General features: G+C 49.8%; 1 protein-coding gene across 1 annotated transcript in view; it reads left to right on the top strand.

The window, feature by feature from the left end:
- sox6 (SRY-box transcription factor 6) overlaps nucleotides 1–16,073 on the top strand; it is a 20,165-nt gene extending 4,092 nt beyond the window's left edge. The window contains exons 3-7 of the mRNA XM_067249410.1: nucleotides 142–289; nucleotides 4,990–5,095; nucleotides 12,357–12,530; nucleotides 14,003–14,219; nucleotides 15,386–16,073. Of these exons, the coding sequence (XP_067105511.1) occupies nucleotides 142–289; nucleotides 4,990–5,095; nucleotides 12,357–12,530; nucleotides 14,003–14,219; nucleotides 15,386–15,689 (949 nt within the window). The 3' untranslated portion in view covers nucleotides 15,690–16,073. The remainder of the gene's footprint in view (nucleotides 1–141; nucleotides 290–4,989; nucleotides 5,096–12,356; nucleotides 12,531–14,002; nucleotides 14,220–15,385) is intronic.
- Nucleotides 16,074–17,124: the final 1,051 nt, after the last annotated feature.

The following is a 17,124-nucleotide window of genomic DNA, read 5'->3' as shown; positions in this document are numbered from 1 at the left end:
AAAACTACCAACTACTGGAGAGCTGCAAAATTATAAATAACATTGCGATTGGTCAAATATAAAACAGATGAGGGGCCCGAGCAGAAAGGGAGCTCACAGGGACCGTGTGCTCAGTCGTTGGGTGTTTGTCTTCTCGGGCAGAGAGATCTGGATCACAGGCCGGTTACAGGTCGGGGCCCCCGGAGCCTGGGCTCGCGTGCCCCATGTGACCTGCGTGATGACTGACAGGCTGGATGCCGAGCCTCCAGTGGTGGGTCGCGCCCGCGAGCCTCACCTACCTCTGGGCCAGGTGTGCGGACGGAGCGCGTGCAGCTGGGCCTGCCTTCACGCGCGCACGACAATCAACGTTATTCAGACGAATATTAAGGCACTGGGCCCTTTGTGCGTTTTTCATCAAGGTTTGAGCCCGTTGCACCTGGTTTGGAGCAATAGTATTCGAGTCTCCTCCGAGGTTTTCACACCTGTCCGCATCCATTTTTGTCAGCCGCAGCTCAATAAGCTTTTCATTTACCCTCCTGAAACGTCTCATTGAACACAGAAACAGTTGTCTTGCTTTTCTTTAACTAAAGCCTCTGCTCAAATCCTCACCTGTCATTGGCCACCAAGCAGAGCACCAGTTCAGCCTGCTGTGTTATCTCAGAGTTGTATAGAGCGCCCTCAGAAAAATTCAAGGCCATATGGCCTAGGCTGGGGTTATTTATAAAAGAGACAGCGAGAGAGAGAGAGAGAGAGAGAGAGAGAGAGAGAGAGAGAGAGAGAAAGAGGGGGAGGAGAGAGAGAGACAGAGAGAAAGAGGGAGACGAGCAAGAGAGAATGGGACACAGAGAGGGAAGAGAGGAGTGACAGGGAGGAGAGAGAGCGAACGAGAACCAGAGGGAAAGAGAGGAGGGTCAGGAGCTGCAGTGTGATGTGTAAATACAGGGTAGACAGAGGCACAATGCCTCGGGCCGCCCGCCCGCCCCGCCCGCCCGCCTCTCTCCTCACACCCGTTGCTGTGCCGCTTGTCCGCCCCTGCCAGGGCTGCCCAGGAAACGCCCTGTGGCTACGGCTGCAGGCCTCCGGCACATGTTCTGTGGCCAGGCAGATTAAAGTCCTCTTCACAGCGATGACACGGGCCCTCTCGGGTTCCACACTCACCGCTAAGAAGTTCCACACACTCTGCCATCCAATCCATTCTGCTCCTCCTTTCTCCCTCTCCCTCTCTCTCTCTCTCGCCCTTCCGTTCTTTCACTCGGTTTCTCTTTTTCCCTCTCTGTTTCTCACTCTCTGTTTCTCACTCTCTGTTTCTCACTCATGACCATGACTTCACCAGGCAACCATGTGCTAGCGAACAAAATGCGCCCGTAGCCGAACGTGAGATAAAAAGAGCACGCGGGCAGGGCGGAGGAGATTATTGTGGGTGGCTTTTTTTTCCGCTCGAGCTTGGGCGCTCGCTGCTGTAATTTTAGATGTGGGATGGAGGGCTGCATGCTGAACTCATTTGAGGGAAGGACCGCTCACTCACTCGTCCAGAGGTCGCGGTCAGAAGGGGAGGGGCACAACGTGGGCCGTGACATCTTTTGTGTTCTCCCGGCCCTTCTCTCTGCTCTCTCTCTCTCTCTCTCTCTCTCTCTCTCTCTCTCTCTCTCTCTCTCTCTCTCTCTCTCTCTCTCTCTCTCTGCCTCTGTCTCTCTCTCTCTCTCTCTGTCTCTCTCTCTGCCACTGTCTCTCTCTCTCTCTCCCTCCCTGCCTGTCTTTCACCACAGTCCCTCCCCCCGCTAATTAGTCCTCTTCCATCCCGCTTCTCTCTCTTTTTCACTCCCCCCATTCTTCCTCCCTTCCTCCCTCGCAGTCTCTCCACCTCTTTTCCGTCCGTCCGAGAAGTTCTCTGCTCTGCAGTACATTTGAGGTTGCTAGAAGTGTGCTGGTAGCAGACAGCCGTCTGAAGGGACGAGAGCGTGGTCTCCTGACTGGACCAGCCTCCCTGGGCACGGCACATCCTTTACAGCTCTGCCACAGCAGAGTGATCAGTAAAAATTTAATGGCACCATAAAATCATAAAAATGACATTAATTTATCACAGCACTTGATGCACGGGTAGTAAAGCAGCATTAGTTCACAGAAATTTTGCAAGTCTTTAAACAAAAAGGCTGGTGTTGTGCATATAATTTATCTCGATAAATTTTAGTATGATTCTAAAGCGCGGGTATAAATTATCAAGGTTATAACCAATAAGTATATTAAACATAGTATATAAAATGTTATGGAAATTCATTGTACCATATTGCAGAGAGGCACTGATGAAGTATAATGTTCATTAGCGTTGCGATCACAAGGACACACAAACGGAAACTTAGTAGGTTTCTAAACTAGTAACGAACTACAGGGTTGACACTGTAGGTACAACAGCTGTGTGCTGGATTACTGCAGAAGAATACTGAGTGTACTTCACACTGATCAACAGTCCTAAATCATCCTGTTCTAAGTAAATGTGTCACTTCCTATCGCTGCCCCGAACTCCACACGTCTGTTCATGTCTAATGGCGTGGAGGTAGTTCAGAACGCGGGGACGCTGTAACACAGGGATCTAATTCAATAACCAGCCTTGTTCAACATGGGTCCCGGTTGTCTCGTAGGCCCATGTTCACTAATCACACGACTTGGTGTGGCCAGAGGAGAAAGGAGAAGTTTAGTGCTGAGCTAGTTATTAATGAAGGTCATTGATGGATGGGCCGCTGTTCTCTCTCCTCTAAGCCCAACATGATGCTTAATGATCATGAGTTTATAAAAGGCCTTGATTGATCAGGAGAGGCCAGTGGAGCGCAGGGGAGGGAAGAGCAGGCTAATTTATTACAGACTCCCTCTCCCCCCCCCCCTCCCTCCCTCCTTCCCCCCCTCCCCCCTCCCCTGCCCTCCCCTGCCCTGATGCCAAGTCCTCTAAGCAGACTGCCCAAGTCGCATCCCAGGCACTGCCATCGCCGTCGCCCCCCTCCGGCTAATCGCACATCCGTCACTTTGTCATCAGGCCGCCAGCCTCTTTCATTAAGTGCAATAATGTGGCGGGGTGATGAATACAGCGATGCGCCCGTCGCCTCGCACGGAGCGTGGCGTCGGAGACGGCGCTCCATCTTATCTTTACAAAGCGCCCTCTGCCCAGCAGGGACCGCTGCATGTGTCATAATTAGAAAACACTTAAGTAAGCAAAGGCCCGTCAGACAGGCAGCCTCTAATCACAGACCATAAGCAGGTAGTGGTTAATTGTGGATCAGAATCACTCAGATGGCCATAAATAATGGCTGCTCCTCGAAGCATGATGGTAAATTACAGCACTCTCTCTCTCTCTCTGTCTTTCTCTCTCTCTTCCTCTCTGTCTCTTTCTTTCTCTTCCTCTCTTTCTCCCTCTCGCTTTTGCCGTCTGAAACGCACTCATGCTCGTACTCATCTCTTTCCTTTTTGACATGTTTTTCTTGGATAAATGAAAAGACTTGCGCAATCTAATGGAATAACAATATCTTCAATTTATCCGTGTTCCACACTTTTCAGACCTTCTTGGCCAAGCAGAAGAGAACTACAAGAAAAGCATAACACACTTTGTAGTACTTAGGCTGTAAATTGCTTTGTGTGTAATTCTATTTTCCTTTGAGATTATGGAACTCACAAGCCACTTTCAAAACATATCATTTCAACATCTGCCCAGACGCGCATTGAAAAAGATGTTATTCATCCTCCACTGAATCGAGCACAATATCTCTTGTAAGAAAGGCTCGACGCGGGCTCCCACTGCAAACAAACAAAACACACCCGCACCCGGACAACAGTGGAGCTTAAAGATTAATGTGTGTGTTGGTGTCGGTGTCTGCGTGTGTGGCAGGGGAGCTGTTACCATTGTGTAGGGACCTCACCTGAGGATCTGTCCTCGCTGCGTGTGATAGGCAGGCTCAGGAAAGACAGAGGAGGAGGAGGGCGAGGGAGGGAGGGAGGAGAGAGAGGAAACGAGGGAGGGGGGAGGAGGCTGCAGAGGGAGGGGGGATGACAGGGAGCACCTTTTTGGCAGTGATTGAATGCTCACCCTGGGAGTAAAACAAATGCTCCGGTCTGAATCGCGGCAGTGCGCCTGCTTTTAGTGTCTTCCAGGCGAATCCGAGGGGGAGAGATTATTTGTATCATGCAGAGTCAAAGTGTCCATCTCCTACTTGAGTCTTTAGAGGGGAAGACAGCCCTGTGCTAATGCCCTGCACATTCACTCTGGATCTAGGTCAGTTAACAATGGAGCAAGCAGCAGTCGGTACTCTCCCCCTGCATAATACATTAAGTGTAATGTGCAGCAACTATTCAGACAGGCCCCCGAAAGCTGTTATTTTATTCTGTAAATGCACACGGACATGACATGTAATATTGTCACCGAGTGCTGAGTGACAGGGTTTCATTGTGCCTGGAGTACAACATGATGCCAAGTTTAATCTGAGCATGAAAGCTACATGACAAAAGGGGGAAAACGCGGTGTGTTCTCCAAAGCATGAACCCTGAATAAATGATGGGCTCTGAACTCCGCCGCGCTCCAGACACGAGGAGCAGAGCGGGAGCAGAGCAGGAGGGGAGGTGCGCCGCTGTACGGAGAGAGGAGATTACGGAGGGGAAATGGGAACGCTGCAGAGAGGGCCTTGGCCCCATTGTGTGCTTGGGATCACAAAGTAGTCCTCTGTAAATCTATTTACTGGCCCCCCTGGCTCCAACTGTCTCTTCACATCCTGCCTGGCATTATGGCCGATTCTGAAAGAGACGTGGACAGTGACAATGCAGCATTCAGTTCACCTTACAATTGGAGGAGATCCTGCATTTATCAAATACGTTTTTTTCGATTTTCCCGGGATTCATGCTTCTTTGAAACTATTGATTAGTGCGTTGTATAGATGTGAAAAGATTGACGGTATTTAAAGAAAACTGCACACTGTATGGGTGATTTTTTTGTTGGTCAGACTGAGAATGTGGTTCCTCTGCTTGTCCCTGTAGGAGAGGGCTCACTTTGAGAGTCTTGGTCATCACCTCGGCAAACTGGGAGAGGAAGCCAAGATTGGACACAGAGTTATCGACCTCACCAGGCCAGAGGATCTGGACGGTAAGTCACATTTCATATTTTCTTATCCTCTTCCATCCGGATATTTCCCCGTTTATTTCTTGATTTGCTTTGCTCATTTGGCTTCTTTTGAGCCTTTTCCTTTTTTTGTACCCCTCTTCACAAACGGTGTGCCTTCTAAACGGTGAGGAGAGACTAGCAGGACTCCTCTAACTGTCTGGATTCCTCCTAGAACTCTGTGTGTGTCTAAACGTAGCAGAGAGAGAGGGGAGAGGGCTGGCAGAGGGAGGTGTTTGTGTGTGTGTGTGTACGCGCGTGTGTGTGTGTGTGTGTGTCCGCTTCTTGAAAGCGCCCGCCGCTCCCTGGTTTTCACAGGTAGGTGAGCGGAGGACAGGGTGCCTGAGGACAATGCTGGCCCTTCTCCAGCCCTGCTGGCCCTGATGCTCAGCTTGTTTGAGGTCCTGGCCACCGGGGTGTAAATTCGGGTAGCACCAGTGTGACAAAGCGTCATCTGCCTTTGTGGCTGGGGCTCCCAAACAGCGCAGAAGGACGCCTCGCTGCGCCAATGTTTGTCTGACGTAAATATTTGTGGCAGTTTCCATGGTACTTGAGAGCCAAGGCAGGGGGAGGGAAACGGATCTGACTCACCTTTCATGGCCGAGCGAGGCGGCGATGGAGGGCTAGATATTTCTCAGGACAATGCAAGCCATCGCCGCTCTTGGATCACTGAGCCTTTCCCACCGTGCAGTAAGTGCCACAAAAAACACGTAAACATAATTAGAACACCCTTTTTTCGCACGGCGGCCCGACGGCTCACATAAACCTACTTGTTTACCAACTTGAAGCCAGGAGCTCAATTATTTATCGTGTCTGCTTTTCACATCACACCCATACAGTAAGTGGTGGACGAGAGGTGCAGTTTGTGGCCGTGGGGAACTCGTTCCCATGTCAGCCTCGACTGCCGACCCTGTCCCTCCCCTCTGGCCTCAGATGTTCTGGAGGTCCCCTGCCCCCCAGTGGGAACCTTCTCTCTGTGGCCACTGTGGAGTTGGGACAGGACCGGGGCGTGCACCAGCCCAGTCGACGGAGCTCATTTGTGCCCTTTTATGTCCTGCGCGGGGCCAAGGGAAAGGCTAGCGCCAGACGCCGCTCCGCAGCCCATTCCCAGCGGGTTGTGGATTAGGGGCAGACGGAGGGGCGAGGAGAGCAGAGGAGAGGGGAGGGAGGAAGGGAGAGGAGAGCAGAGGGGAGAGGAGGGGAGGAGAGGAGAAAAGGGGAGAGGAAGGGAGGGAGGAAGTGGAAGGGACAGGAGAGGAGAGGAGAGGAAGAGGGGAGGGAGGAAGGGAGAGGAGAGCAGAAGAGGGTAGAGGAGAGGGGGGGGAGATGAGATGAGGGGAGAGGAGAGGAGAGGGAAGTGGGAGAGGAGAGGCAGGGGCCACAGAGGTCTTCTTCCCAGAGGGGGAGAGCTGTGGCTGGGAGCCAGGCTACTGCACATAGCTCACCAACACACTCATCATTTCATCTCTCTCCACAAATATATCTGTCTGCCTTTCCGTTTGTCTGTCTCTGTTTCAACACCCAGATGATTAATGGACAGTTTACGGTGATGCAGATAAAAGACACACGTTAAAAGTATTTTACTGGTGATACCTGTATGGTTGCAATTCTGAATACACCTGGTTTTAAATCTTTGTTTTTCAAACCCAAATTCCACCAAATAATTCCTCAATCTGTGTAAATAGCACAAGTTGTAAATGGTACGTACAAGAAACAATTGTCAAATCATTTACAAGGGTATGCATTTTAGAGGTGGTGATTCAGTGAACATTAGGAAACATCCCAAACATTCTGCAAAGTTTACTCTCCTTCTCCAATTCAATTCTTCGCCGACACCCACAGGGGAAAAAGCAGCGTTCATTATAAAGCAGCCACCTCAGCAGCCAGGGCCCCGGCAGCAATTACAGAGACACCTTGTTGCTTTCCAACCAGAGGGGAATTTACTGAACATATCTCCCTACACCTCAGCAGGCTGCAAGGGGAGGGTGTGGGCGTGGAGCAGGGCACCTACAAAACAAACCGGCGGCATTGAGTAGCTCCAGTATACACCAAAGCCCTGTCATCACAGGAGTTCACAGAAAGCTTTAGGATCCTTAAGCTAATATTTGCAAAGCATGCAGCAACCGAATTAACAGCTGCCAAAGTTCTAACGAGGGCCATTGGAACACAGTGGCGCGGGTGTATGGAAATAGATAGAATTTCCTTCATTTCGCAAAAGCCACCAGCCACATGCAGTGGCCCGCCGCAAACGTCATTAGGTCTTTTAAAGCTCAGATGAAAAACATTAACAAATACCACAAAAGGCCTCAGCCCAGCTCCTTTGTTCATTCACATATGGCGGCGTGGAGGGTTGTGTGCACGGCGCTGGGGTCGCTGGTGTGTTTGTCTAAACCGCCCCCCCCGTCACCGAGGGTCCTGGGAGAGAACAAAGGGGGTGTTGAGAGACGCAGGGAGACAGGAAGCCCTGTTCATCTGGAGACGCACTACGACAATATCAGCCAAAGTGGAACAAGGTGGTCTGGACAGAGGAGACCAGACCAAGTCGTTGTGCTGGAGAGAAAGTGAGGAGGAACGGCGTCGTATTGTTGCCGAACAGCACAACGTGGATCCTCTGCTTATTTGGTGCTGGTAGCTCAGAGCTGTTGTGAAGTTTACGATGAGATGATTGTTTGGAAAGAAGTCATGTTTTTTTTTTTGTTTTGCTTGCAAGCAGAGGCCATGGGAATAACAGGCTGACTTTACTGCCTGGGAGATTCCCAGCGCAGCCTGGCGTCTCTACAGTAGGTGCCTGCAGGCACAGGAACACAGCAATAAAAACAATAGCAGCATAGATCACCATGATCAGTCAGCATGCCTCTTTGAAGTCAGCTAAATTCCCCAAACAATGAAACAAATCATGTTTTTGTTCATAAATAATTCGAAAACATGAATGTGCTGTAAAAAATATCCATAAACAATGACTGACCCACATTAATTTTGTATTTAACATATGTATACGGCCGCTATGGCTGTATTGCATGTCAGAGAGTGCACAGACACAACATGTCAGGCCAGGTCACTTGTTATTGATTCATTCTAGTCGACAGTAGTGAGGTGTAAAAAGGAATGCTCCACTTAAGTGTCATGGCATGCCACAGAACACACTGGAGACAAAAGCATGAGCTATAGCCTGCAAGTGCAAACATGCCAGTCATTTGTTCCCACACACACACACACACCACACACACCACACACACACCACAACACACCGAATGCAGAATTCAAAGCATCCAACATGGTAGAAGAAGAAGCGAAGGCAGGGATCGGCGTGTTAAAGAAGGGCTTAATCCACTTTGTCGTTTTGTAATGGTTTCATTAGCAGCCGGCTGGCCGGCCTGGCTGTGACAGGGACCACAGAGCGCTCCCTGTCATATCAGTCCACACACATTCATCTGGGCTGATCCTTCTTCCACGGAGCGGCCCTACTGTGGGCAGTAAATACCTGCAGTCAGAGGTGTGTGGTTGGATCCCACATGGGAGGGCTTGGCAGCGTGGTGTGATTGCTGCCTGCTCTTTGAGGCCCGTCCTCCTGAGCAGGTTCCTGGGTGACACCCGCTGTGTGTGCCCTCGGAACAGAGCCGGGGCAGAGCCGGGAGAGAGGGGAGGCCGGGGTGGGGGGGGTGGGGGGGGGGGGGGGGGGGGGTCATGGGGCGGGACAACCCTCTGGCTCCTCCTCTCTGTGCCCGGTCGAGTCGGAGCTTGCAGCACACAGGTGTGAAGGCCTGCCGGGCTTCATCTTCCTCACACCGGTCTCACCACTCTGCCGTTCTCTCTCCCCCCGTCTCCCTGCTGTCGGCCTCACTGTGCTCCTCTCTTTCAGCCTCCCTCCTTCTCCTTTCTGCCCTTTCCCTGCCCCCCTTCTCCACCTGCATTTATCTCCCCCTCCCTCCCTCCCTCCCTCCCTCTTTCTCATTCTCATTCTCATTCTCATTCTCTCTCTCTCTCTCTCTCTCTCTCTCTCTCTCTCTCTCTCTCTCTCTCTCTCTCTCTCTCTCTCTCTCTCTCTCTCTCTCTCTCTCTCTCTCTCTCTCTCTCTCTCTCTCTCTCTCTCTCTCTCTCTCTCTCTCTCTCTGTAATTCATGCTGCTCATCCACAGTGTCTACAGGAGAGACAAATTAAAAGGAGATTCTCATATCGCTCCGTCACATTGAGCTACAGGCCTCATGAATCACAATAAATTCTATTAAGCAGCCCTCGGCTGTTTCTCCCCCTCCTCCCCCTCCCAGGCCCCCCACCCAGGGGGGCTGCCCCTGTCACAGCTAAGCATCTGTATTTATTTACACAATCACACACCTAACTAACTGCTTCCGAAACAGCTTGCTCCCAAAAACATCAATTAATGCTCATTTGTAAATGTCAGGACGGGCTTTGCGCCTTGTTTGGGAGTGAGTAAGATAAACAGTATTGTCTTAAACTGCCGTTTCATGCTGTAACTCGGGGGTGATGGATGTAGGACAGTCTTGGTCTACTGGCTCTGACGGAAGCGCATCACCGTCACCCAGAGGCTGGTGGAGACAGCAGGCCACAGGGACACCAGGAGCCCACCTCCAGGCTCCCCGCGTCCTGAGAAGGGCCCCAGACAGCCAGGACGCATCCACACAGTCCTGACGGGACGTCCCGCACGGCGCTGTGTGCTGCACCTCCCGCGCAGGGTCCTAACCCCTGCCTGCGGAAGAGACAGACGCGGCCGTGTTCATGGGCTGCTGGAGCAGATAAGAGCGAGAAGGCGGGCTCTTCCTCCTGGTCCCCCCCCCCCCCCCCCCAGCCCTCCGTCACACGATCCAGGGACCGTGTCTAATGGACTTGACTGTCGCTGCGTCTCCCCGTTCGGAAGAGGACCGGGCGACAGGCGCGGGTCGCGTCGACCCCCTCCTCGTAAGATGCTCACCTCTGCCCCGTACGCGTGCATGCCAGTATATAAATTGCTGAATCAGTGTCAGTGCTGGAGTAATGGCGAGGGGGGCATCGTAAATTAGAGCGAGCGATCCCGGGGGCGCAGACACTGGCTGTCGTATCTGAGTGAGCGGCGCTCCCCTGGCCTAATGAATACCTTCATCTGGGCGGGCAGTCAGCAGATTGGCCCGCGTTGATGGATACTGTCAGCCCCACCGCCACCCTACATTTCATTGCACAATAAACATGGCTGTCAAAACCAAACAAAGTGAAATCAATTCATCCTGTACGGTGAGTGCGTGCTAAATGAAATTAATGTACTGTGGGGGATCGGTGGCTGCAAAGCCAGTGTATTATTCCTGAATCCCCTAACGGTTTAAAGCAGTATAGGATGAAAACGATGGCTTTACCAGACCGGGCAAGTGGACGGTGTACAGGTATGACTGTCTGTGGTCCTGCGGTTGAGAGGCTTGTGGACAGGTCTGAAAGAGGGGAGGGCTCCGTTGAGGTGAATTGGTTCCCCCGGGACTCGGATCACATGAGCAGTGTGGAGTACACGGGAGGAGAGGAGGACGAGAGAGGGGAGGTGGGGGGGTGGTGTGGTGGGCTGACCGTCACACGGCTGATGGGACTGAAGCTCTGAGGCTAAATGAAAGGAACTGAGTCCCCCTGGGCCCTGCTTGATGCAGTGTGACAGTGCGAGGAGGCAAATTGCACTGCCCCCCCCCCCCCCAGATAAAGGCCAGTCTCCCCGGATCAGAAATGTGTCTGTACGACTGTTAAACATGAGCTGGTGTCAATGGATAGGGAGACCCTGAGTGCCCAGCAGGGGCCCGGGGAGAATGGGGCCTCCTGTGGATGTCCGAACCCCAGCCTGACTCCCTCTGAGCCCCATCCAAGCCCCAAGCGAGTCCCAGGCCTCATCCTTGGAGATCAGACCTATCAGGCCGTCCACCTCTACGGGACCTCCATGCCCCTTATCAGTGAGGACATGGCTGTCTCTCCTTAGCACAGCAGGGAGACATAGGACAGCGTGTGTGTGTGTGTTACCCACTGTGCCACTTGCAGTGACAGACTCAGGGAGATAGTTCCAGACCTGCTTTTCTAAAGTTGAGTCTTCGAACCCTTCCTGTCTCACTCAAGGCAGCCTGTTCCTCCTCCCTCTTCTCAGAGCTACAGTGGAGCGATTTGTGGGTAGCGGATTCATCCCTCTGTAGCACTGCGCTCCATTACTCATTAAGAGTTTGATTTTGTTTATCAACTGAAATAATAGAAATCAAACCGCAGGTAACGTGTGCCAAGACGTCTGGTGGAAGATCCAAATGAGAACACTTCACATGTGGATGATGAAATATGCATGAGCCATCCCAAGCTTTCTTTTCCAGATTTTACATCATTAAAGATGTATCATAGCATATGGAAAGCTTTTTTTGTCTTATTTTTCAAGCCTTGTTTATCAACATGTTTTTGTTTGTTGAAATATTCATACGGCTTTTATTTAATTCTTTCACATCTTACATATAAAAGGAAGCAAATGCGCATGCAAACAGAAATCATTATCAGTCTGATATACAGTTTAATACGGAGGGAGACTCTCACATGCTGATTGTGAATGGCCTGATTGAGAAACAGCACTTGGCTGCTGCACACTCTCCTCTCACACTGTGGGTGTGTGCGCGCGTGTGCATGCCTGTATGTTTTTGCATGTACACACTTGTGTGTTAAATCGTTCTGTGTTTTATTAGGATGTTTTATTTGAGTTTTGGCAGAGTTGCTCCCCCCCTTGATTTATTTTTCTTATGAGAACTTCCTCACACTGTTTGTTATTTAAGTTGGCACCGCTTCGCGTTTCATAGAAACTTTCTTTACATCAGTTTGAAATGTATGGAGCTGAAAATAGTAGCGTGGAATACGTGCAGAGACCCAGACAAACATACTTAACAGCCATTTAAGTCAAGGTCATTTTCATTTGGTTCTGGATTGATATTTGATTCTGTAGGAGTCCATCGTTTACGGAATACCTTTACAATGGTCCCTTGTTCTCCATGCAGAACATGGAGCGCCAGGCCAGCCTGCTCCATGGTAGAGGGGCCCAGGGTCTCCACCCCCCTCACCAGGAGCTGTGTCCAGCTCTGGGCCCCTGCCACCCTCTGTGGGGACAGGGGATAGTGATGTGCTGGACTGTGGTAGTTGTTTACCAGCTTTCCTTTGCTCTCTCTTCTTGTTCTTCTTCTGCTTTTTGTTGTGGTGTGTCCTGGGAGCAAAGGAACGGCTCCAGAAATGAACCCTCGTCTCTGTTGTTCTTGGCCAACAGGGGGCGCCAGCACTGCCGAGGCCCGGGTCTACAGGGAGTCGCGAGGCAGGAACACCAACGAGCCCCACATCAAGCGGCCGATGAACGCTTTCATGGTGTGGGCCAAGGATGAGCGACGCAAGATCTTGCAGGCCTTCCCAGACATGCACAACTCCAACATCAGCAAGATCCTGGGTAAAACATCCTGTCCCTTTTCTGAGCCTACCATAACAGTGTCCATGTATAGCGCGAGTCTGTCTGACTTCCTGTGTTAGGTTCGTTTGGCCTTGGTTTTCCAAATCAAACACAGAAAAGCAGCCGCGATCGAGATTCTGATTTCGAAATACTTTTTATGTCATGGAAATGTGTCTTTAGTGGATATGTCAATGATTACAGCAGCCAATGGACCTGTGAATGGACACATTGTAAAAATAGATTTGAACTATTTTACTTATTTACTTTAAAATAATAGTATTTTCTGTTATATTTGTTACGCAATTGAATGTGATCTACTGCATTACAATGATGAAATGGGTATCCAATAATGCCTTCCATTTTGAAGTAGCGGTGCCCTCCCAAGCATTCTCCATTTCCCACAAATCCCTCCTCAGCTGGACATAAACACTGGGCTGTTTGGCTGTTGGCAACAGTGATAAACGTGTAGTGTTTAAACCTCGATATTGATAAAAAAGAAGAAACAGAACGGCATTCATGAAACACTGTGACACTGTGTGGCGGAGCAACAGGCACAGAGAATCAAACCCACCACTGTTCAGGAAGAGAGAGCCCACCTACAACCTCTCAGTGATAGGTTCAACATATTTTGTTTTTCTTCTCCCTTTTCCATAAAAAAAAAAGTCTAGTTCCCTCCACGTCTGTGTTCTGAACCAGACACTGTGCTCCCACTGGAACCTCAAGCAATTCAATCTCTTAACGACTTTTTGCTCTTTTCGAGAGGTTAATTAATCCGGAGTGCTCTAATGTCAGCCCGCTGTGGTTAATACCTGTCTCTGTGTACGTAAACATCTGTACTATGCTCTGAGGGGAGGGTGGGGGAGGCAGGGGGGGGGGGGGGGATGCAAGGCTCTTGTCTGATTGGTCACGGTGGCTCAATCAGCGCTGGCACTCAGAAGGATTTACCACACGTCACCGGCGTCAGTGTTTGTCATGAAAAATGACGGCGGGTAAATGGGTCTCGTCCCCTCAGCGCCCAGAGTCTATAGATCAGGGCTGTTAAACGTGCCGTCAGCCAGGGGCTGGACACACCGGAGAGCTAGCAGTATTTACTGGCCTGGTGTTGTTTCTGTTCTCCCTCCCAGCTTGAACCTGTCCAGCCTCACCACCAGTCATCCCTCAGATACTGGCTTTATTGGGATTATAAAATGATAGAGCAGACAAAAAATGTCCATACTGACAGTTTTATCAGTTGTAAATCTAAAGGGGCTATTATAACTTTAAAGAAATATATATGCTAATTTAGAAGAGTAAAATTTCCGAAAGCATTTGGTTAATTCGATCACTACAAAACATTCATTTTCGGAACAACAACTTGAGCAGAATTGAATCTGATGTATATGACTATCAAACCCTTCACACCATGGACATCTCTGCTCTGTGTAGCTTTCTTCACGTGCCTGACAGCACATTTGTTGACATGTGTTCCGCAGGCTCCCGCTGGAAATCCATGTCCAACCAGGAGAAGCAGCCGTACTACGAGGAGCAGGCTCGCCTGAGCAAGATCCACCTGGAGAAGTACCCCAACTACAAGTACAAGCCCCGGCCCAAGAGGACCTGCATCATCGATGGGAAGAAGCTACGCATCGGCGAGTACAAGCAGATGATGCGCTCGCGGCGGCAGGAGATGAGGCAGTTCTTCACTGTGGGGTAGGTGCACAGTGAAGAACGCCGCAGCTAGAGCAGCTCAGGCGCGACACACACACACACACACACTCACACACTCTCTCTCCCACGCATGCATGCCTAGACGCAAAGATTTCCCCTGAAGGAAATCCCCACGCATACTCTTAATTTGCGTGACGCGCTCACGGTGTGTCTGGCCCGATTGAAATAGCAAACATAACACGCTGACCCTCCAATCATCCTGATGACTTAAATACCTACCTCATTTTGGAGGGTGAAACCTGGGCGTTAGTATACCAAGGCTTCTCCCCCCGATGATTATTCCACCTCAGTCTCGTCCTCCCCGGGCAAGTCGCGTGCTCCTCGCGGTGTGACGGTGGCACCTCCCTCCCGTTTGCACGGTGGCACTGGGACACATTTCCACATCCACTCTTGCCGTCGAGTGGTTTTTAATAGCAGCGATCTATCAATCTAAGACAATAGCTGGCAGCGAGCACAGAAGGAGATGCAGACATTATTACAGGGTATAAAACATAAGTATAGATTTACAGAGGGGCCGCAGGGCAGCAGACTGGAGCGCGGCTCCCTAATTTACTGCGTGTGGTCAGCGGGCAGAAGCCCTCTCCAGGTGTTCCCCCGTCAGCCGTAAGACAGACGATCACTGGAGGATCAATCAGGACGCGCAGCACCAGAGCCGACTCTGCTAACCACCAATTGGCTTTATGTCACCAATAAAGAGGGTGCCGTTGTTGAACGTCCCAAAACGATCCTGTCGGGAGACCCCTCTCCCGCCCCCCAAATGGTTTTAGCAGAGCCGCTGGCTCAGCGCACACCTCTGTGGTGAACACTTAATCCAGCCCTCTTAGCTCGAGTGCTGAAACGGAGGCGTCTTTAGTGGAGAGGCACGCACACGGGCCACATTCTTTCCATTTGCTCATCCTACCAGCGTATGGTCATCAGTGTTTTGCTGTCAGCATAGTTGTAGGGACGTTTCTTATTCATTAGATATTGTCAAATCAAGACCTGAGAGTTTGCTACATCGTGGTATTTGAAAAGGGCTCAGATGGTCTGACTTTGTCTCTCTTTGTCTCCCTCCCTCCTCCTATGTTTTCTCTCTCCCTCCCTGTCTCTCTGCTCTGCTCTCTCTCTCTCTCTCTCTCTCTCTCTCTCTATCTCTCTCTCCTCAACAGGCAACAGCCGCAGATCCCCATCAGTACCAGCGCCGGTGTGGTCTACCCTGGGGCCATAACCATGGCAACCACCACGCCCTCCCCCCACATGACGTCTGAGTGTTCCAGTGCCTCGGCCAGCCCCGAGCCCACCATCCCCGTCATCCAGAGCACCTACAACATGAAGCTAGAGCCCAGCGCCATGGTCAACACCGAGGCCGTCAACGGAGAGGACGAGATGGACATATACGAGGAGTTTGAGGAAGAGCCCAAATCGGACTACAGCAGTGAGACTGAGACACAGGAGCCTGTGAGCGCCAACTGAAGCCTCGCCAAGTTGAGAGCCGCACACACACACACACACACACACACTAGCGTGCAAACACACAGACTCTTACTGGATAGAGCCCAGAGGGAAAGACTCGTCTGAATGAGGAGGAATAGAAGAAAAAAAACAAAAACAAAAAAACGACACATTGAAACTCAAAACTGAAAAGAAAAAAAAAATCTGATGATATATCATTTAGGAGCCTGCATGCATATGTGGCTCTATCAGAATCAACAGCTATTGGTCTTAAATGTTTCTTACAGTGTGTGAAGCTGTTTTGGTTGTGTTAAGTTTGGATTTGGTTTTTTATTATCTCATCGTTTAATTTTGTGTTTTGATCATGAACATTTGAACAATTAGGTCATTGCCTATACAATTTTCGATGACAGGACTTGAACTGTAATATTTTAATATGAATCTATAATTCTTACAGTCTTACCTTTTTCTTAAGTTAGATTTTATTTTCTCTCTCTCTCACTTCAGTTAAGGCTTTTGATAGATTGCATTTCTGTTCATCATGGGAGTTATCTATTCTCACTCAGGTATGCTGTGCCAGCCAACAGCTTGTGAATGTTTTGAATCTGACTTATTTTCAACAATTGAGAAAACACAATAACTAAGAAAATTCTTCCTTGCTCAAAACAAAACGATTCCACAATTTTACAGAGGGAAGAATGCATAAAACTCCTGTATCTTTATTCTTATTTACATTACTATTATTATTACAATTATTGCCCTTATTATTATTATTTTAATTATTATTATTTACAATTGAAACTAACTGTACGACTTTGTGCAGGCGTGCCATGCATTTTAGTGTTTCTTTTGTACCATCAAACACTTTGAGTTCTGAGAGAGAGACTGCATTGGTTGTAGACAATCTCTTGATATCGTGTTTAGAGTAAAAATCCAGGCTTTCTTTAATTCATCCCAACAAGGTCAAACTCTCAGGAATTTGGAATCAGCGTGCTGTGTCTAAAACAGGAAGTGATGCGATTGTCCTGGTGTATTTGTTTGAAATGGCAGCTCTTTGCCAGCGAGACCGATGCAGTGACCAGCAGGACTGTGTGACCAGCCCTGTCTACGGAGAGCACTAAAAGCACTCCCCTTTAACCCCCCAGCTCTCCAACTCAAGTCTTATTCCCCAAGTTCTTAATCAGAGTGATTGTAATCAGGCCAGAATGCCAAGGGGCCAAGGGCTTCCAATCTGTGGGATTGGAACGGCAGTGAAATGCAGCTTTGGGGGCATTACAATTACAAATTGCTGTTGTACAATGTGTAGCTACAGTACATTCTGCTAAATGCTTTAGCCCCAACTTTGATAGCAACTTTTAAGTCAGTCCTAAAACAGTTTTTTTTTTTTTTCTTCTTTTATTTGTAATCTTACTTAACTTTATCTTAAGTCTTTTTAGACATTACAAATCTTAAATTG

The sequence above is a fragment of the Osmerus mordax genome, chromosome 13 (assembly GCF_038355195.1).
Source record: "Osmerus mordax isolate fOsmMor3 chromosome 13, fOsmMor3.pri, whole genome shotgun sequence".
NCBI lineage: Eukaryota > Metazoa > Chordata > Actinopteri > Osmeriformes > Osmeridae > Osmerus > Osmerus mordax.
This window is presented reverse-complemented; position numbering and strand designations above follow the sequence as displayed.